Source organism: Schistocerca serialis, chromosome 4 (genome assembly GCF_023864345.2).
Source record: "Schistocerca serialis cubense isolate TAMUIC-IGC-003099 chromosome 4, iqSchSeri2.2, whole genome shotgun sequence".
Lineage (NCBI taxonomy): Eukaryota > Metazoa > Arthropoda > Insecta > Orthoptera > Acrididae > Schistocerca > Schistocerca serialis.
The window spans coordinates 862,671,603-862,694,556 of record NC_064641.1 but is presented as its reverse complement, the minus strand read 5'-3'; the positions used below and the strand labels follow the sequence as shown (position 1 = coordinate 862,694,556).

The following is a 22,954-nucleotide window of genomic DNA, read 5'->3' as shown; positions in this document are numbered from 1 at the left end:
GTGACACAAGTATTGCAATAAATAGTATGTTGAGTGTAGTTCTAGAAAGATCTGCTAATGATATTTTCATGGATATTAATAAATGGTTTACAGCCAACTCACTGACATTAAACTTCGAAAAGACTCACTATATGCAATTCAGGATTTGTAAGAGGTTTCCACCCAGCATATGCATAAAGTACGAAGAAGAGCAGATAGAAGAGGTTCACAGTCTTAAATTCCTGGGATTAGAACTTGATAATAAATTCAGTTGGGAGGAACACACCACAGAACTGCAGAAACGCCTTAACAAGTCTGTATTTGCAATTCGAATGTTAGCAGACATAGGCGACATAAAAGTGAAAAAGCTTGCATACTTTGCCTACTTTCATCCCTTAATGTCATATGGTATAATATTTTGGGGTAACTCTTCAAGTCAAACAAAAGTTTTCAGAGTCCAAAAGCGTGTAATACGTATTATTTGTGGAGTAAATTCAAGGACGTCTTGTAGAAACCTCTTCAAAGAATTGGGTATACTAACTACTGCCTCTCAGTGTATTTACTCCATAATGAAATTTGTCCTAAATAATATATCTCTTTTTCCAACAAACAGCTCAGTTCATACATACAATACCAGGAACAAAAATGATCTGCACAAGGACTTAAAAGCACTTACTTTAGTTCAAAAAGGGGTCCACTACTCAGGAACACTCATCTTCAACAATTTTCCAGCAAACATAAAAAATTTAGCTACAAATAAATATCAGTTTAAAAGGAGCCTGAAAGACTTACTAGTGGCCAACTCCTTCTACTCCATTGACGAATTTTTTAATAGAAACAAATGATGTATTGTATATATTCATACCATTAGTATTGTTATTTCAGCTTAAAAAAATAGTGACATGTTCCACATCCACGAGGATCTCCTCAACACGGATCTATGGAACGAAAAACTAATCTAATCTAATCTCATTATAAAGAGCATTGCGCCGTCGATAGCCTCGAACTTCCCTTGCTGCGGTGTTCTTATAAAAAAAAGTTTTCGAAAACGTAGTTTTCTGAGTGGAAAATTTTGAAACGAGCGCAAGGTAACTCTCAGTACTCTTTTGAGATACTCATTCAACCTAGCCGCGATTGTATGAAAATTGTGGAGAATTGAAATGATGACGGAATGCATAACTGTCATTTTTAGATGATTTTTGTGATGTTTCCAAACGGAGTTGACTCTTTATCGACTGACAATGTCCGAATCGATTTTGAATACCACAAGGGCGCAACCGCGCAAGCATCTCGAAAGACTCGAACACATTTCGTGGTTGGGAAGCCGCAAAGACTAAAAATTTTTTTTGTACTTTTTTAGGAAATTGAACTTGATACAGTAATCTTTAAAAACACTATCAACTGTAAACAAAAGATTTACAACAATGCAGCAGTTACAGTTAAACAGATTATTGTTAAAGTTAATTCGCATCCTAACACTGTATGTAGATGTTTTGATGAGCGTGTGGAGAAATGGAAGAGTCAAGGAGTAAAACCGGTCTTTTGCTTGTTGGCATTACAGGTGTTGTTGGCATGAAGGATTATTGCTATGTATATAAGATTTAATGTACTTCAAAAAATTCAGTTCCAGGCATATATTGAGTAAAAGCTACATAATGCCACTCACGCACTTTTGTAGTTTTTATTTTCGTCATCTGTACATAATACGTCTAAGTACTCGTCGGAGAATTTACCGTGCAGTTTAAGTTTTTACTTCGAAAAGTATGTTTATTATGGCGAGGACGTAAACGCTAGGCTACGCTACAGACCTAACTTACCACCGTTTGTATTTACTTTGGGTTACACAACAGATCGGGCTATCACCACAATCAATATTTAAAAAAAAAGAGGGGGGGGGGGGGGAGTTCTTCGGCGACAATATCACTCACTAACCAAAATATGTGTAAATTGTTGTGATTGATTTCCTGTAGGTTTGTTTCGGTACTGTACTTAGATCAAATTTTATTGCATTAGACAAATAGTTGAAAAATACTGTGAAATTTCCTGCACTGACGTTTCCTTAAGCTTGACGACAGTGTTTTGAAATCACACATTAACTAATATAGGCCTATTTAAAAGGCTAATAAGATTTGTTGGATGAAATATAGCCAACAACATAGCAGAGGGGGAACAGATAGGCCGATATTTCAGGGATTATCAGCGTTCATTTTTCTTTGAGTTTTGATTGTACTAATATGCTAGAGAAGAGAGAATTTATGAATATCAATGACTGACATGTAATGCAATACATTCCTATGTGTACTTAAATCAAAAGTATATGCCTCAGCTAACCAAGACTAGTTGTGTTTTAGGCCTTACGTATAATAAGAATCAATCCCCAATTGTTTTGTCAACTAACAAACAGAAGCTTGGATTATTTTGTTTCTGTAGCTTTCAGTGTTCAAATGGCCAGTTGGATTGGTATATACTGCTATACTAAACAATCAGTCCACCACCATATGGTATCAGGATGGTTCATGCAGAGATATGGGGTTGATTTGTGTTCCATACACATTTCACTCTATTATTATTTCACCATTAACATGTGACTCATAGAACGGCTCCATTTGGAAGGTAAGGGAATGGAAGGGATTTCCTTGGGGGGCGGTTGCACAACGTTTTCTGGCACTATGAAGTTAATATCATTATTGTGATACATTGCATGAAACTTGAGTGACTAGAAGAAACCTTCATTCTGAATTGATGTTTTGTGTTCAGCATAAGTTTAAAAGGCTGGTATTTGCTATCTGAAGTTGTGACTTTTCATATTCTGCCCTCCCAGTGATGGATCAACTGAACCTACCAATACAGAATGTTGCCATCATTCTATAACATAATGATGATGTGGCATGTGACTTCATGTATACACAAACAGAAAGAAAGCAGAACACTGCCAGTATCTCTTTTTTTTTCTGAATTAGTTTTTGGAATGTCGTTTGCGGTAGCAGTCTGATCTGTAGTGTTTCTCAAGGTCAAGGTTAGGTTGAAAAGTAACATTTTATTGCGAGTTAGGAAAGCCAACAAATGTATGAAGTCATAGATGTGGTGACATACTTATCTGTAAGGACGTAGAATAGGCCGAAAGGTGGCAGTTTGGTTGTGAGTTTTCAAAGGAGTACCAAATGCTTCTGTTAATCTCCAGTGACTTTCCATGTCAGATCCATTAAATACTAGTGCTAAGGCAGAATATCCTGAAGTACCTTAGCAAATAAGTGTGGAGAGATAAGTGCAGTTTTACAAAGAACTTGTTCAGTCCTGATTTGAATGAAGTACAGTAAGCAGTTGTCAGGAGTAGTTGTTCTGACTTGCAGCAAGTTGTTCTGTTCATCTCACTCGGTAAAAACCTAGGCCACATATGGTATCAACATACACACAAATGTTCCTCACATTTTACTGTGTTGTTTTTCTTTTCGATGGGTACCAAGATTGATTGCAAGAAGTCATTATGCCACTCTACCTTCGACTATATTTCTGTGCATATTCCCAACAGCTCTTCCTTTACATCTGAAGTTTTTAATGTTTCTGTTGGCAGCTCTCAGTGCCTGTGCCCTTTCATTTTTCATCTCCTTAGGAACGGCTTCCAGTTCTCTCTTTATTATACTTTCTACTTCGTGTTCATGTCGTTCTGTATTGTCTTCATCCACCATTGTATAGCCTCTCATTGTATTCCTTCTGCACCTCCTTCACTTCACATTGGCGATTCACCATCCTGCCAACCTCAATCTCTGTCTCGATGCTTCCATCCCTTCTTCTTACGCATCAGCGCCATCATTTCTTTATACATTGTGTCACGACGGCTGTCAGTCACTCTAACTGTTTGACGTTGTTACATTTCTTCCAGTCTACTTTATTAATTTGTTATTTAAAGTTTTGTAGATTCATTTTCATCTTCCATGTTAATGCTTTTCTACCTCCGCCTTCCCTTCATTTTACTGATGATTTAATCCATTATGAACATTACATTATTCTCTCTCTAATCTCTATCCCTAACACTTGTTTCACTGCTTCTTTTGAAATACTTTTAGAGTTTTTCTACCTTTCATTGATGTTACCCGGGTGACTGAATTTTATTACAAAATATTCTTCTGCTTTGTTTGACTTTCCCCCTTTCTTTAATGTCTCTAAATTCATAATTTCTCTTTTCATACCTTTCCAAATAATTTTAATATTAACTCACAATTCTCTGATGACTAGGTTGTAATCTGAGTTGATATCTGCTCCTGGATAAGTTTTGGCATTTGTCAAGCTATTTTTACACATTTTTTGGATTAATTAATACTAATATGTTGACATTTATCATTTGGTATTGATTTCTAGATGTAGCTCCTTCTTTTGTGGTTTTTGAACAAGATGTTTTGTACCATAATAGGTAACATAGGATGCAGGATGTTCATGACACACAGTTGGTGCTGCCAGAGTTCCCTCTATTACTACCAGCCATGACTTCCCACAGCATGATGTGAGGAATAGCACCACTGAGTCTCTCCAGAACACTGGAAGAATGGGGCCTCACCCTAGATAACTCCAGTACTCATTGACAATGGTCATCTGAGGTACAGCAGAACCGCGATTCATCACTGAACACAGAGCAGTCCATTCTTCCTGGTCATGCACCACTCCAAATGCAACCGTTTGTGCTATGGTGTTAATGGCACCATATACCGGGGGCAGTAATGCTCTAGTCCACCTGTTTGTATTCTCCAGCTATTGGTGCAGTATGACACAGAATGTTGCAGGGGATCTGTTACTTGTTGTTGGATAGTAGGCACAGATTTGAAGGGTTTACGTTGCTGCACAATATGGCGATCCCCCCTTATGGTGGTCAATCAAACAGAACCGTAACAATTGGTATACCAGCTCCCACATTGCCATACATAGGGCAACTGCTATGTCCAAATGCCTCACAAATTTCTATACTGCACAATTTGACCAGGCAATGAAATAGAGACCCATGACAAAGCCCCAATCTAAAGCTGCCGAGTGCTGATAACACTGATTCAAATGTGTATGCGGCATCTCCATGTCCTTCACAGTGGTCATTCAGCATCTGACATTGTTCGTGCCCCTTTTGTACCCTACCAGATCTGATAACAGCATTAATGCACTCTGGTGGCAATTCTACTTGTCTATGTGCAACTCTAATCATTTATATACCTGCCGATGGTGTGTACATGTATGAAGTTACATTGATAATCCAGAACTTTATTACCACAGACCTACTATTGATGTAAACCTGTACAGGTGATAGTAGTGTCACCTGGCTAGGAATGCTGTGTGTCAGACACACGCACGGTGCATGTATCAGTGAGCGTGCTGTCCATGTGTAGAATGGGAAAGGTGTGCCTTCCATACAAGTTTGATCAAGGGCAGATTGTGATGGCCTAGAGGCTCGGCACGGGCATTTCAGAAACTGCATGACTGATCGGATATTCGAGGACTGCTGTGGTTGCAGCTTAACTGGACCCCCAGTTGCTGAGCACACGGCTCAACACGACATTCTTAATTTTAATGACTGCTTCACAGCCTGTGACATCTGGACCCTTTCTACCACACCATCTTTTCGGAATTCCACAGGTGGGAACTCTCCTTGCTGTACTTACCATGTTCCTGTAATCATCATGGCTTCAGCCATCATTAGTCGTCGTCCTACACCCATCTCTCCCCTTCCCTCTTCCCATTGTAGTGCTACACAGTCCTCTATTCCACCACACAACAACAGTCTTTTAAATTCTCTCCTTTTCCACTGCTCCCCCCCCCCCCCCCCCCCCCCCCTCCCCTCCAAAGCATGTTCTGGGAGCCCTCTGGTTGCTGCAATCCTTATTGTCTTATAAATCACTGTTTAGAAATTTATAACAAACACCGTCTGATGCTGATTCAAGATTCCCTGATTACCTTATTATAATATATGTAACAGATGTTAAAATTTGGAATCAGGGATGGATTGGTCAGGGCCTTTGCTAAGTAAAAAAGCTAAGCAGATTTAAAAAATGGAAAAAACAACAAGAATGTGTTATACTCAAAATCAGATTATAATTACATTTTAAATGACCACTGTGGACTTTTGGTTAGGCGTACTGATGAAGTCAAGTTGAGGGATGTGCTAGTTTGGACTATCATGTTTCCACAGCTGATTTTTGAAGTTGTGTTTCTGAATCGAATAGCATATATGATATAGAACTTTTTTATCCCCTCAAATGTATTTGGATGAGATGCTAACATAGTTAAACATCTGCTCACATACACTCTATCTCTGGTATTCTGTACAGAAAATGTACGCAACAGAAAAAAAAGCTTTATAATATTCACAACACACTCCTAAACATATTAACTCATGAAAAGCATTAAAAGAAGATGGCATTTTCCACTTCTGCTGTATTAACATTATTTGTTCACAACTAGTTTCAGCTGTATAGACCATTCTCAAGTGGTTTGTGGTTCTATGCAAAATGGAATATATCATGTTACCTCCACATATACAGGGTGATATTTTTCCCACCTTGTACAAACTGTAGGGATCAATTGATGAGAGCACATGGAATAAAAAGGTCTGATGAACTAATGTTCAAAAATGTATGGTTTCCACAATAGATACCATTTATTCTATCATATATTGTTACAGAGATTGTGGTCTAATACACGCTATACCATGCAGCCACTGTTACAGTACGTGTTGAAAATGGTTTCCCTGTGCCTCAATGCTTGTGTTTATGCTCCTTAGCATGTTCTGTCTCAAAACATTCACATCAGTGAGGCTGCAAGCAAATATTGTCAAAGGCAGCATGAATACGCTGCTCCAGTGTCTCCATATCTTTAATGGGCTCTGCTTACACGATACTTTTGAGATGGCCCCCTTAACCAGAAATCACATGGGTTGAGATCCGGCCACGCAACTGGACACCCTCGTCCAATCCATCGACCAGGGAAGACACAATTGAGAAGGCTGGCCACAAAATATGGTTGTCAGTTATCCTGGCCCACACAGTCCAGCTGCACCTATGCTGATGATTCGCTGTCACCATACAATGGGGGTTCTGCTTACTATTCCACAAATGACTTACGAAAGTCCTTACCAGTCCTCATATAAAGGTGGCCTCTACTGCAAATAGGGTGGATGACACAAATCCTGGAATCGTGGCGGCCTGGTGAAGAAACGAGTGACGAAACTCCTCCTGATGTGGAAAGTCTGTCACTAGCAAGTCCTGCACATGCTGTAAGTGATAAAGGTAGTAACAATTGTCGTGGAGAATGTTCCACACAATTGTCTGGCTTATCCTTTACTGGTGTGCCAACTTCCTGGTACTGACACGCTGGTCACTTCCACATTGTTAATCACATTTATCTCCAAGTCTGGTGTACAAACGTTTTGGGCACATCCTTCATGATTTCCTGCTTCCTGAGATGAGTCTGTCTCAGACAAACAGTGAAACACTGTTGCAAGCAGTGAATGCTGTGGTTGTTGTCAATAGGAATAGGTCGCCTGATACAACTTTACTGCCTGTTGGCATTTGCCTTTCTGCATGTAAACGCCATGTCGGCAAGCTCTCGATTCAAATCTGGAACCTTCATGTACAATGCTATGTCACATCCACTACAAGGTGAGTCAGCAAGAGAAGGGAATTGGACACAACAGCACCAATTACTATGGCAGGAGAGGATGCTAGGGCATGATGTATGAGGAACAGTACCACCCTCTAGAAGGAAACCATGCATACTGTAATCATGGCTGCACAGTACAGCGTGTATTAGACCGCAGTCTCTTTAACAAAATATGATTGGATAAATGGTCTCTAACATGGAAACCGTGCATTTCTGAACATAAGTTCATTAGCACTTTTTTGTTCCGGATCCTCTCATTGATCAGTCCCCAGAGTTTGTACGTGATGGAAAAAATCATCCTGTAGAAATGTAATGACGTGAATGTAAACATGTCAGCAACTTTAAAGCTGTGTTTTCTATTCATTTTGGCTCATAAATGCTGTCTTGTTGGTTTGACAACTTTACATTTACAGTGTTATTATATCGATCAAGGGTTAATGTAATAAGGCATAGTAAATGAAGCTCGAATAAATCTGTTTGTACAGAGCTTATTTAAATATTTAATGGCATGCATCTCAATGGCAGATAGCAATAATTAAAAAAAAGTGTCCGAAAAAAGGAAGTTAACACAAACCAAAACAAGAACAGTGTTGCCACCTTAAAACAACATTAACATTGTACCACAAACACCCTTCCACAATGTTAATTATCGATGTTACAGAATCTAAATTACAAGTTTTAAATAAGTCCTAGCCAGACTCTAAATTAGTCAAATTTTATTTCACATAGTGGCTTTGTCAAAACATCAGCTGTTTGTTCATTTGTGCTAATGTGCTGTAACATAAGTTTCTCAGCTAAAACTTTCTCCCTAACAAGTAAAACTTTGTAATCAACATTATGAAAAGAATAGACTGTTATTTGCCATGTAGCGGAACGTTGAGTCACAGACAGGAAAAAAAAAAAAAAAAAAAAAAAAAAAACCACACACTCAGACAAATAAGCTTTCGGACAAAAACGCTTTCTTCCGAGTAAGACAAAAAATACACACACACTCGTGCGTGCGCGAATGCAACTCACGTGCACATGACCACTGTCTCTGGCTGCCGAGGCCAGACTACGAGCAGCTGTGCGTGGTGAGAGAAGCAGTCTGGGTGGTGGGGATAAAGATGGGGCGGGGGTGGGGAGAGGGAAGGCTAAGAGGGTAGGGGTGAGGGGTGGTAAAGTGCTGCATATGGGAGCACATAGGGATGAGGCAGAGAGAGGGTTGGGCAGCTAGGTGCACTCAAGAGGTTTCACAGCGGGGGGGGGGGGGGGGGGGGGTGAAGGTTCTGCAGAAAATTAGAGAAATAAAAAGACAGTGGGTGCCTTGACAGGTAGAATGGAGGGTTGTGTAGTGCTGGAGTGGGAGCAGGGAAGGGGATAGGTGGATGAAGGACAGTGACTAACGAAGATTGATTGCTTCAGAGCATGACAGTGGGAACACTTCCTGCAATATATCCTATGTTCCTGTAACCCTCCAGGCCTTTCGTGCTTGTCTGAGACTCAACATCTCCACTACATTGTAAGTAGCAATCTATGCATTTCATAATATTGTCATTTTTCTATCCTGGATTTTCCATTTTTGAAAATTTTTATATCTGTATGATTAAGTTTATGATCGAACTGTGGGTTCTTGCAAAGGCTTATTACTGGAATATTGTCTTTATAAAGTACAAAAGCTCTTTGATTGCCAGAAAGATTATAATACAAATTATTGAACCAACAGGATTTGCTATTGCAGTGGTTAACGGTACAAATTTTTATAGGGTGAAGGATAAGTACAACCACGTTTTGGCATAGTTCAACTTTGACACCAAATTGCCAACTTGTTATTGAAGATATGATTTTGAAATTTCTCATGCTTAAAGTTTGACTTATTGACTTTTAAACAATATACATTTTGTTACTGAAAAAATAAATTATATGGTCAAATAACTGTTTTCAAAATTTTGTGTTGTGAGGTTACACTTGCCCCACGGTTCGGGGCAAGTGTAACCCCGCATTGTTGTACCCATACAGAGCATTGTAAAAGAGACTTGGTGTAAGTGACCTGATTACCCAATTTTTACTGAATTTGAGGATTTTTAAATTATTAAAATATCTTAAATTTTACTCAAGATATGAACTTTTTTGCACACGCCTCTTTGTATATTATGAAATACGCAGAAAATGTTAGCTGAACTAAAAAATAAGTGTTAGCCTAAACCATAAAACACTGAAACAGAATGCTTCATAGATGATTTATTTTTGTTTTAGGTGAGTAATTTATTAGTTTAAATTCTACAAAAGTAATATTTTTTCTTTAGTAGGCACTTTAACAAAAATAATAAAGTATCTAGTATCAAGAGAAAAGAAAAATTCACTTTATAAGTTCACTTTCTATTATTTTTCATGGTAATTGAATTAAAGTTGTTGGCAATTTGTGTTTAATACTAAACTGCCCTAATTCAACTTATTATATTCACACTTAGGCCCTAACTATTATTTAGTCACTGAACGTTGTATGAATCAAATATAACACCAAATGTCAGGTCTCCCCTGTGACCCAAAGTAGGCTCAGACAGCACTGAAATGACATCAGAGGATGGAACTTGCATCTCATCTCTTCTATCTGGCCAGTAGAATGTGGTGCCATGCTTTGTCTTAGTTTTGCATCTGAGGAAAATCACTTCTGGATCTCCCAAATCACTAATTTTGATAACTTGGCCAATGAAATGAACTTTCTTACATTTTGTTGCAAAAGCTACCAGAACATAGTTTCCAACTGTCATTTTATCTTTGGCTTCAAAAAAGTTTGCCTTCTTCTTCTTCTTCTTCTTCTTCTTCTTCACAGTTTATCATTTCTTTCCTGAGATCTTCCAGTGTTATTATGGTCCCATTTTCTTCATCACTACTTATTAAAGATAGGCCTCCTTCAGTTTCACTTTCTTCACTTACTGATTCAACTTCGTCTTTTTTTCTTGTTACTCACATGAGCAATCAGGGATTTTTTTTTTTTCCACAACATTCAGAGATGCCATTTCGGATAAAGAAACAGCACTTTGTTTGGAAGATTTACTTTTCATTACCAAGCCCTTTTTTATGCCAATGATGCTTTTTTGTTTTGCTTTCTCCTTATTATTCTTGTTTCCTTTAAAACCTTTTTCTTTATAAATGGCATCTTGAAAAGTGATAACTTCAGCTCCTGGTGCAATCCTTTTCTTCTTTGTTTTACCAGGGAGACTACAGTGTTGGACTATTTCCAATAATGAGCTTTCAAATGACAAATCAGAAGTTCCAGAACATAATGAAATATTGGTTAGCTTGGGAATGGTTTACAAAGAACTCTATACTGGGAGAACTGCAGGGCTCAGTCGATGTAGGCCTATAAAATTCTTGAGGTTGTTCAGCTGGAAGCTTCCCAAAAATCCGAGTACTTTCTGTTAGAGACATAGCTTCCACACAGTCTATGGTTGCATTATCGTGAGCTGGCAATGAATTTGTTTCTGCCAAAGATTTGGTATGAGCTACGTATCTTTTATATGCCTCTAGATCATATTTAGTTTTATCAATTACTTCTCTACTGTAAGGGAATATTCCTGCTTTTTGAAAACCACTTTTCAACAATTCAGATGGTGCTTCATTCCATACAGCAGTGAGGAGATTGGAAAAGTCACATTTGCTAATTTTTACCCTTGATGATGTCTCTGGTGACGAGTTAACTTTTGGTCCCAAGTAGATTTCACACCCTTAAACACTGCTACATCCATTGGCTGCAGGATGAATTATCATGCTCAACATTGTTGTCAGTCAAACAATGCTTCACATAATGTACTGTAATTGAAATGGTGGCATTCTTTACAGTTCTGTGTCATATTTTATAAAAGGAAACGTGGTTTAAAAATATAGTAGACTTAAATAAAAAATAAAATATATGTCACACAAACTCAGTAGACCTACAAATCCAGCACATCAGGTATTCTGGTATCCATATGTACAGGAAGGCCAGTTTAGTTGATCTAGTGCGATAGCAAAAACAAGGTTATGACTTAAATAGATAAATATGTTCCAGTAAGTTTGTTTGGGGCAAGTGTCACCTCCCCTGGTTACACTTGCCCCAGCCGATTGGTTACACTTGCTCCACATGGGAAAAATTCGGGGTAAGTGTAACCATGCCTGGCATATCAAGAGCTTTATCAGAAGAGTAAAACGAATCTCATATTTGAAATTATCGTGCAAAAGTTAGATTGTAACCAAAAAATTGTGCAGTTATCTTTAAAACTGGAGTGAAAATGTGGACGTCAACTCAAGTCCAAAAATTAATTACCAATTTATGTCAGATGGTTATATATATATATATAACAAAGAAAGGAGTAAATTAACACGTGTGATAGGTCAGAGGTAAAAATACAGCTTCTTTAAGGCACCATAAGCCGTGGTTACACTAACCCCATGGTTACACTTACCCCACTTCACCCTACTGTAGATGGTAGAGACACTGTGGGTTGCTTCTTAGATGCCCACGAAACACTACAACCCAAAACCTTAAAAAGGTACCCACATGCAGCTTCCGATTTTTTGTCTCCTCCCACCAGCCCAATAGGAATCAACATAACCAGCTATAGTATCAGTACAGATTTTATCACTAGCATATAACAGACTCAGTTTACGGGCTCTCTTAATATAACACCATAAACATTTTAAAGCATTCTATAAACCCAGACCTGCACATGGTGGGTACCTAGTTAGCATACTTATTGCTACACGGATATCTGGTCTGGAACATAACATTTCATACATTAATGACCCTATTAATTTTCTACATCTTTTTTCAGTGTCTTCATTTTCAGATTTTTCTCTTCTTAATACATTGTGATCAAAATTTTCCTTTGTGGGAGTTGAAACAGAATTACATTCAGACATATCAAAAATTTTTAATACTTTTTCAGGATAGGTACTTTGACAAATAGTAATAGTACCTCCCTTTAAATCTTGAACAACATTCATCCCCAAATAGTTCTGCACCCAAGAACGAGTAATGGAATTAATTTAAGGAAAATAAGTGGAAGGGCGGCCCAAATTGATGTATCGTTTATCATTCCCAAACAAATATTTTTATTCAATAACAATTGGATCATGAGTCAACTGACAGATAGTTAAGAGTTTTAAATTAAATTCACAATTTATTAGGACATTTGCATTGTACATAAAATTACAAACAGTTCTCAACAAATTCCAATTGTGCAACACAATGTGGCCTGACTGTAAACAGTTAATTAAATAAACCTGCTGTGGCACACTGTTCTTGGAACTAGATCACAACTGTGGCTAATCCCACAAACGGACTTGAATATAAGTTGAACAAACATTAAATAAAAAAAATTAAAATTCATACATCTCCACTGGTTATTCTGCTCTCATACAGACAAGATGTAGCCAAGCTGCCCAAAGACTACCTGCATGTAAAACCAAAGCAACAGTATTACTTCAGAAACCTCCAGATTGAGACACACAGCCCCAAAGGGTTCACCAAAAAGCGTAAAGAAACTGGAGTGCTGGCCAGCACACACTGAACAGAATTAACAATCTTTAAGTACAGTACTTACTAAACAGTCTTCACAGATAACTTCAAACAAATGCCAAGGAGGCCAATAGATTCAGGACTCCAGGTAGGCATGGGATAGTACTGCCCTCATTCTCGTGGCTACTGATAAGTTGATCAATACATCTCGGTACATATAGCACACCACAGTTGAACGATGCCACAAGCCTGTTCCACATAAATCATTTTAAGTGCTTAAATAAACTGCTGGGCCCCTAAAACACAATTAAAATGATAATGACAATTAAACCCTTATTTTTTTTAAGAAAACAAGGAACCCAGTGCTCAGTTTGCCTAAAGACTCACATTACATACCAACAAGGGCCTTACAATAACAGAAATACTGAGTCAATTACTTCCTAATCCGGTGACACCCCCGTCATGACACTTTATACCAAAAGAATAAGAACAAACTATTCAGTGTGAGACTGGAGTGGGAGATCCACAGAATTGCATGTGACTTAGGTCTTGTGTGATGACAAGAAGGCTGCGGAAGCAGAAGGAAAACACATCCCTGCCCTGGACCTGCAGAACAACAACACATCAACCACTGCTGATGCAAGGCTGTCAACATATACCAAACAACAAACAGCCCACTCATAACATTGCAAGTTAACTTTCCCAGCAATATCAAGAAGCAATGTACAAGGTCATTTAAAAGAATAATTACATAATAATTCCAACAAGATTTAAAAAATCAAGGTATACCTTTACTGGGGCCTCTTAGGGACTAATAGACACTGTAGTTAGGATACACACTGAATGACAGGTGGTCGGTTAAACTGTAGAGCCATAATCCAAAGGGCTCGTTAACACAGAGTAGAAGAGAGTGCAAATACAAGCATGCACACACACGACCCATACATGCATACCTTTAGTTACAGGTGAAATCCAATATCTTGCCCCAGAAAGATCCATGTGGCCTCCAACAAACAGAAATTACAATCAGTAGTATCAAATACTCAATAATAACAAGTTTAACCATGATTTCAAATATGAGATTAACATTGTAAAATACCAGCTTGGAGCATATTGAAACCTCCAGATTGAGACACACAGCCCCAAAGGGGTCACCAAAAAGCATAAAGAAACTGGATTGCTGGCCAGATCACACAAAGCAGAATTAATAGTCTTTAAGTACAGTACTTACTAAACAGTCTTCATAGATAATTTCAAACAAATGCCAATGAGGCCAATAGATTCAGGACTCCAGGCAGGCATGGGATAATACTGTCCTTATGCTCGTCACCTTACCGACACTAGCACTATTCTGCACTCACCCCACAAAGTTTCTAACAAAAACCTTATCTCCCATTGTACACTGATAGGGTCGTCTGCCACGGTTGTAGTGCGTTTCCAGACGGCAGTGTGCCAATTCAGTATTCTGCCTAGCTTGCTGCCAATTCTCCTTGAGGAGACCAGAGTGATTGAGGTGAGTAAAAGGTCATTAAAGCTTCACAAAATGGAGAGGCTAGAATTAAGGGGATATGCTAATGTAAGAGCAGCAGGAACAGCCTCTGAAGCCTCCTGCTGAGTGGAACTGAACGCGAAGATGAGCCAGGGGGATGTGGCATCCCATTTGTGCAGAGACGGAGCATGTTATAAGATTAAGGCCGCCTTATGATTGATCCTCTCCACACAGGACGCCTGGGGATAATACAGCATAGTGGTAATATGCCTAATGGCATTGTAGTAACAGAGCTGTCTAAACTGCCTGGCGACAAGGACCAGAGCATTATTGCTCACAAGGGCCTTGGGCCTTGGTTAGGTGATGGATGCAAATGGCAGTTGTAACCCCTCAGTTAGGGAGCAGCCAAACAAAGAGAGAATGCACGGACAACAACCAAGATGTAGCAGTTGCCCCTCTTAGTATGGGGAAGGGGTCCTACGAAATCAGTAAAAAGTTTGTCCATAAGATGCTGCTCTCACTCGGACTGCAGCAACTACATGGCCAGGTAGTGATCGGTTTACCCCTGTTACAGGACCCGCACTCATTAACCAAACGGCAAATATCCTTGTACAACAAAGGCCATGTGAAGTGAGCACATACCTTCGCCAATGTTTTCTAAAGGCCTAAATGATCATCCACCATGAAGTTATGGAAATAATGAAAGATGGAGGGAACTAACTCAACAGGGAGACAAATTCTTGGCTCACTGAGTACGCCTCCTTGTTTACACAAAATGACTTCCTTTAAGTAATACTTTGGGACACACCCTCCAGACAATGTTTACTTCCTAATGGGTCCCCACAATGGATCCAGATCCTGCTTGGCCTTATGGCTGCCAAACAGTTGCAGTACTTTGGCGAACACATCACACACAATATCATGAGGCTCTCCAATCTCACTTTCGCCTGGCGGATCCTCCTGTTCAAACAAGTGACTAAGCTCATCTGCTGCAGGGTTATCGGTGCCTTTAATATGGGCATACCTTGAAACGGAAGGCTGATATGTAGACAGCCCATCTCTCAATCCTACCAGTTTTCCTTGGCCTAGTCAGAACCCAACTGAATGCTTGATTTTCGGTTCTTGCATAAAATTCTCTGTGTTCGAGATAAAATTCGATCTTTTCAAGGATGAATAGAATGGCTAATGCCTTACACGACTATGTAATTTTTGGACCCGTCAGTCTCCTCGATGCAGAAGCTAAAGGATGTCTTTCATACAGATCCTTGTGGAGAAGAATCACGGTGATGCCAGCTTTTGAAGCATCAGTCTGGACAATAAATCCCTTGTCGAAATCAGGCACAACTGACACCGGAGGATTATTGATGGCAGTCTTAATAGTCTCAAAAGCATACTGCTGACTTTCTCCCCATGCAAAGCTCTCTACTTTCCTGCACAAATTATTAAGGGCAGCAGCAAGTTGAGGGAAGTTGGGAACAAATTTACAAAAATAATTAGCCATTCCTATAAAGCTGTCCACCTCCTTTTTAATCGTACATGGAGGAAATTTCTTCAGGTCCGTTGTTTGTTCCTGGTCGATCCTAATGTCATCATCTAAAAGGAGGTGACCGGAAAATAAGATCTGGCACCTGGCGAGGATAATCTTGGATGGCTTCACCGTTAACCCAGCAGAACAAAGTCTGGACAACCCCTGACCAAGGTGAGAAAGGTGTTCCTTGAACAAACGACTATAAACATCCACATCGTGAAATTAGCTGTAAACACACACAATTTCAAATCCCCAAGACACGATCCAATAAACAAGAAAGAACAGTGGCTCCAGTTGCGAACCAGAACAGCACGCTACTAAACTCATACAGATTCCACTCCATGCAAAAGGCAATGACATGATTAGATTCTTCGGTCAAGGGAATCTGGTAATAGGCTTGATTCAAGTCGAGCATGGTGAAGCAAACAGCCCCACAAGACCACTTAAAACAGTTGTGAAGATCAGGCAAGGAGATTGATTCCAAAATGACCTTGTTTAAAACCCTGTAATCAACTACCAGCCTATAGTCCTGTCCCTGACCTTTAGGGGCGAGGATTATTGTTGAAGTGGAAGGCCTAATTACCCCATCCCCCAACACAGCACTGATTTTCTGCCTCGAAATTTTCATTTGAGGCCAGGGAAGATGATAAGGGGCTTGTTGAACTGGAACATCACCAGCTAGATGAATATTATATCAAATTAAATTAGTAACACCCAGTTTGTCAGACAAGAGATCCAGAAACTCCCGCACGATGTCCAACAACTGTCTCGGCTGTTCTGGCTGAAGATAACCAACCTCAAACTCCCTGATTTCGCAACTTTCAGAATTAATCAGGCTTGGACCATGACAAGAGCAGAGAGTTTTCTTTTTCAGTAGAGAGAATTTAAAGAACAAAGTACCACTTGCAAATTCGAAGACCAGTCTGGTCTGCCGAATAAAATAGAAGCTTAACAACAATGTGACCACCAAGTCCTTAGCTACGAGAAGTCTGACTGGCCATGAGTATGTACAAATGGATAAACTACCATGTACCTTGCCAACCGGAGGCAACTCTTGCCTATTGGTCCACGACATCTCTGGGAGGCCGAGTGAATGGGAGACAATTTACACAAGTGGCCAAACCCCAGGTACCATTTGTAATCAGGTAAGGAGACCGAACTGCCAGAGTCCAATAATGCACAAATTGGTTCCTGTCCAATACAGGCACAAACATAAGGAAGGGAAGATCTTTCCATGGCGTGAATACACATACAATGAAATGGTAACCTCCTCTGACGTGATTGACCTCTCCCCGATGGCATCGGTTGTTAGGCCTGGGGCTTCTCACAACAGGGAACTCGCATCACCACAACAGAAACAACACTTGCAACTGGTCCAGTCATATTTGGATCATGGTTTGTTACCTCGCAAAATAAAAGGTATCGATGGTAGAGTTCCATCTGACCCCGCTGCTCATCAGAAAAGGTCAGTACCTCAATTGACTCCAGCTATTCCTGAAGTACATAAAAATTAGTTGGATGGCACGCAAACACCAAGCAAGACCGATCCTCTTGGCTCATACCCTCTACAACACTGAAAATACTATCAAATTTGGTAACCCCCATTTTGAGTGCTGACACAGCCATACGCACTCATTCAACACATTGGCTCAATGTCTTGGAAGATGCTTGCTCCCACCAAGCTCATGCCTGCATCTCTGCTCCTGCTCATTGCGCATGTGCACCAACAATTTTCTTTCTATAATTTGAGCCTTGAGCTGCCCTATGGAGTCCTGATATCTCAAGGTTTCAGAGACCAAGATACTCGATGTCCCTTTTGTTAATAGATAAAGCAATGAAAGGATCATGTGGTGCAGTATGCACAGGGCATCAGCATGAGACTCAGACTGGACAAGCAGCCACAGAACTTGCTGCAATTGATGCAAATCATCAATAGACAACTCAGATATACCAGTAAGGAGGCACATAATAGGTTTGGGCAAGTTGGCAAAGTGATCAGAGGACAAACTAACAAGACCTCGGGCATCGGACGGCTTATCAGCAAAGAGCTGATTATGACTTACAGCTTCCTGCACCAACCCCATTCCCTCACTTTGTAAACTCAGGGATGCCACCCTAACCTGCAAGTCCCTTACCCACTTAAGTAACTGTTTAACCCCTGGCTTCTCAGAATCATGAAGTTCAATATGACTGAAATCCATTCCCCAGTGTGCTAGTTTGCCTGGATCCTACAAGACTGCTTACAGGTGGGTTGGCTGCCTTCCAGGAAAGACATCAGCTGAAAAAATAGGAAGAGAGGCACCTATCTCCCCAGTGGTATCTGAAGAAAGGCAAAGTAGACTGTTCACCGATGCATACAATCTGGCTGCCAGTTTTCAGATGCTACTTTCTATAGACAGGCCACAAACCTTTAATTCACACTGCAGATGCTCCCTCTTAAGATGCAAAATCCTGGGGCACCCCCTGGAATCCATGATAGGTACTCACCTCCTGGAAAGCAACTAAAAGCAAAAGTCAGGGACTGACAAATGTATTGGCACAATAGCTCAAAGGAATGAAAAATGATTCCAAAGGGTAGACAACTCTAACCCCATGCCAGACAGTACAAAACCATGCTCTGCTACCAACTGAGACCCTAGAACAATGATCAGCATTAATTTAAGGAAAACATGTGGAAGTGTTGCCCAGCTTGATGCATCATTTATCATTCCCAGACAAATATTTTTATTTAATAGCAATTCAGTCATGAGGCAGCTGACCGTTACCGAGATCCTTGCAAAATACATGCTAATAGTTAAGATTTTAAAATTAAGTTCACACTGTATAAGGACATTTGGTTTATACATAAATTTACAAATAGTACTCAACAAGTGTCAACCGTGCAACACAATGGTGGCCTGACTGCAAATAGTGTTAATTAATTAAATAAGCATGCAGAGGCACACTGTCCCCGCAACTAGATCACAACTGTGGCTGATCCCACAACAGGGCTTGAATATAAGTTCAACAAACACATTACATAAAAACCGTTAAAATGCATAACATCTCAACTGGTTATTCTGCCCACACATAGACAAGATAGGGCCAAGGTGCCCAAAGGCTACCCACATGTAAAACCGAAGCAACACTAGTACTGTGTTAAGTACTTAAATAAACTACCGTGCTCCTAAAACACAATTAAAATGATAATGACAACTAAACCCTTTATTTTTTTAAGAAAAAAAAAAGAAAAGAAACAGTGTTCAGTTTGTCCAAAGAATTGCATCACATTCTGACAAGGGCCTTACAATAACAGAAATACTGAGTCAATTAATTCCTAATCCGGTGACACCCCTGCATGGCACAATACCAAAAGAATAAGAACAAACTACTTAACGTGAGGCTGAAATGGGAGATCCGCAGAATAGCGTGTGACGTGCCAACATTTAGGCCTTGTGCAAAAACGGGATGGCCGCCAAAGCAGAAGGAAAAAGAGTACCGAACAGGAACACATCAACTGCTGCTGATGCAAGGCTGTCAGCGTATGTTGTTGTTGTTGTGGTCTTTAGTCCTGAGACTGGTTTGATGCAGCTCTCCATGCTACTCTATCCTGTGCAAGCTTCATCATCTCCCAGTACCTACTGCAACCTACATCCTTCTGAATCTGCTTAGTGTATTCATCTCTTGGTCTCCCTCTACGATTTTTACCCTCCACACTGCCCTCCAATGCTAAATTTGTGATCCCTTGATGCCTCAAAACATGTCCTACCAACCGATCCCTTCTTCTAGTCAAGTTGTGCCACAAACTTCTCTTCTCCCCAATCCTATTCAATACCTCCTCATTAGTTACGTGATCTACCCACCTTATCTTCAGCATTCTTCTGTAGCACCACATTTCGAAAGCTTCTATTCTCTTCTTGTCCAAACTAGTTATCGTCCATGTTTCACTTCCATACATGGCTACACTCCATACAAATACTTTCAGAAACGACTTCCTGACACTTAAATCTGTACTCGATGTTAACAAATTTCTCTTCTTGAGAAATGCTTTCCTTGCGATTGCCAGTCTACTTTTTATATCCTCTCTACTTCGACCATCATCGGTTATTTTACTCCCTAAATAGCAAAACTCCTTTACTACTTTAAGTGTCTCATTTCCTAATCTAATTCCCTCAGCATCACCCGACTTAATTTGACTACATTCCATTATCCTCGTTTTGCTTTTGTTGATGTTCATCTTATATCCTCCTTTCAAGACACTGTCCATTCCGTTCAACTGCTCTTCCAAGTCCTTTGCTGTCTCTGACAGAATTACAATGTCATCGGCGAACCTCAAAGTTTTTACTTCTTCTCCATGAATTTTAATACCTACTCCGAATTTTTCTTTTGTTTCCTTTACTGCTTGCTCAATATACAGATTGAATAACATCGGGGAGAGGCTACAACCCTGTCTCACTCCTTTCCCAACCACTGCTTCCCTTTCATGCCCCTCGACTCTTATAACTGCCATCTGGTTTCTGTACAAATTGTAAATAGCCTTTCGCTCCCTGTATTTTACCCCTGCCACCTTCAGAATTTGAAAGAGAGTATTCCAGTCAACATTGTCAAAAGCTTTCTCTAAGTCTACAAATGCTAGAAACGTAGGTTTGCCTTTTCTTAATATTTCTTCTAAGATAAGTCGTAAGGTCAGTATTGCCTCACGTGTTCCAACATTTCTACGGAATCCAAACTGATCTTCCCCGAGGTCGGCTTCTACCAGTTTTTCCATTCGTCTGTAAAGAATTCGCGTTAGTATTTTGCAGCTGTGACTTATTAAACTGATAGTTCGGTAATTTTCACATCTGTCAGCACCTGCTTTCTTTGGGATTGGAATTATTATATTCTTCTTGAAGTCTGAGGGTATTTCGCCTGTCTCATACATCGTGCTCACCAGATGGTAGAGTTTTGTCATGACTGGCTCTCCCGAGGCCATCAGTAGTTCTAATGGAATGTTGTCTACTCCCGGGGCCTTGTTTCGACTCAGGTCTTTCAGTGCTCTGTCAAACTCTTCACGCAGTATCTTATCTCCCATTTCGTCTTCATCTACATCCTCTTCCATTTCCATAATATTGTCCTCAAGTACATCACCCTTGTATAAACCCTCTACATACTCCTTCCACCTTTCTGCCTTCCCTTCTTTGCTTAGAACTGGGTTGCCATCTGAGCTCTTGATATTCATACAAGTGGTTCTCTTCCCTCCAAAGGTCTCTTTAATTTTCCTGTAGGCAGTATCTATCTTACCCCTAGTGAGACAAGCCTCTACATCCTTACATTTGTCCTCTAGCCATCCCTGCTTAGCCATTTTACACTTCCTGTCGATATCGTTTTTGAGACGTTTGTATTCCTTTTTGCCTGCTTCATTTACTGCATTTTTATATTTTCTCCTTTCATCAATTAAATTCAATATTTCTTCTGTTACCCAAGGATTTCTATTAGACCTCGTCTTTTTACCTACTTGATCGTCTGCTGCCTTCACTACTTCATCCCTCAGAGCTACCCATTCTTCTTCTACTGTATTTCTTTTACCCATTCCTGTCAATTGTTCCCTTATGCTCTCCCTGAAACTCTCTACAACCTCTGGTTCTTTCAGTTTATCCAGGTCTCATCTCCTTAAATTCCTACCTTTTTGCAGTTTCTTCAGTTTCAATCTGCAGTTCATAACCAATAGATCGTGGTCAGAATCCACATCTGCCCCAGGAAATGTCTTACAATTTAAAACCTGGTTCCTAAATCTCTGTTCTACCATTATATAATCTATCTGATACCTTTTAGTATCTCCAGGATTCTTCCAGGTATACAACCTTCTTTTATGATTCTTGAACCAAGTGTTAGCTATGATTAAGTTATGCTCTGTTCAAAATTCTACAAGGCGGCTTCCTCTTTCATTCCTTCCCCCCAATCCATATTCACCTACTATGTTTCCTTCTCTCCCTTTTCCTACTGACGAATTCCAGTCACCCATGACTATTAAATTTTCGTCTCCCTTCACTACCTGAATAATTTCTTTTATCTCGTCATACATTTCATCTATTTCTTCATCATCTGCAGAGCTAGTTGGCATATAAACTTGTACTACTGTAGTAGGCATGGGCTTTGTGTCTATCTTGGCCACAATAATGCGTTCACTATGCTGTTTATAGTAGCTAACCCGCACTCCTATTTTTTTATTCATTATTAAACCTACTCCTGCATTACCCCTATTTGATTTTGTATTTATAACCCTGTAATCACCTGACCAAAAGTCTTGTTCCTCCTGCCACCGAACTTCACTAATTCCCACTATATCTAACTTTAACCTATCCATTTCCCTTTTTAAATTTTCTAACCTACCTGCCCGATTAAGGGATCTGACATTCCACGCTCCGATCCGTAGAACGCCAGTTTTCTTTCTCCTGATAACGACGTCCTCCTGAGTAGTCCCCGCCCGGAGATCCGAATGGGGGACTATTTTACCTCCGGAATATTTTACCCAAGACGACGCCATCATCATTTAATCATACAGTAGAGCTGCATGTCCTCGGGAAAAATTACGGCTGTAGTTTCCCCTTGCTTTCAGCCATTCGCAGTACCAGCAGAGCAAGGCCGTTTTGGTTAATGTTACAAGGCCAGATCAGTCAATCATCCAGACTGTTGCCCCTGCAACTACTGAAAAGGCTGCTGCCCCTCTTTAGGAACCACATGTTTGTCTGGCCTCTCAACAGATATCCCTCCGTTGTGGTTGCACCTACGGTACGGCCATCTGTATCGCTGAGGCACGCAAGCCTCCCCACCAACGGCAAGGTCCATGGTTCATGGACAAATAAAAAACGGCAGACCAAATTTGATA

The 22,954-nt window shown here is 40.0% G+C and overlaps 1 protein-coding gene across 1 annotated transcript in view; it reads left to right on the top strand.

The window, feature by feature from the left end:
• The first annotated feature begins 1,388 nt into the window (after nt 1-1,388).
• The window catches only part of LOC126475014 (ATP synthase subunit C lysine N-methyltransferase), a 105,669-nt gene continuing 84,103 nt past the window's right edge, over nt 1,389-22,954 (top strand). The window contains exon 1 of the mRNA XM_050102552.1: nt 1,389-1,540. Within this exon, the coding sequence (XP_049958509.1) occupies nt 1,492-1,540 (49 nt within the window). The 5' untranslated portion in view covers nt 1,389-1,491. The remainder of the gene's footprint in view (nt 1,541-22,954) is intronic.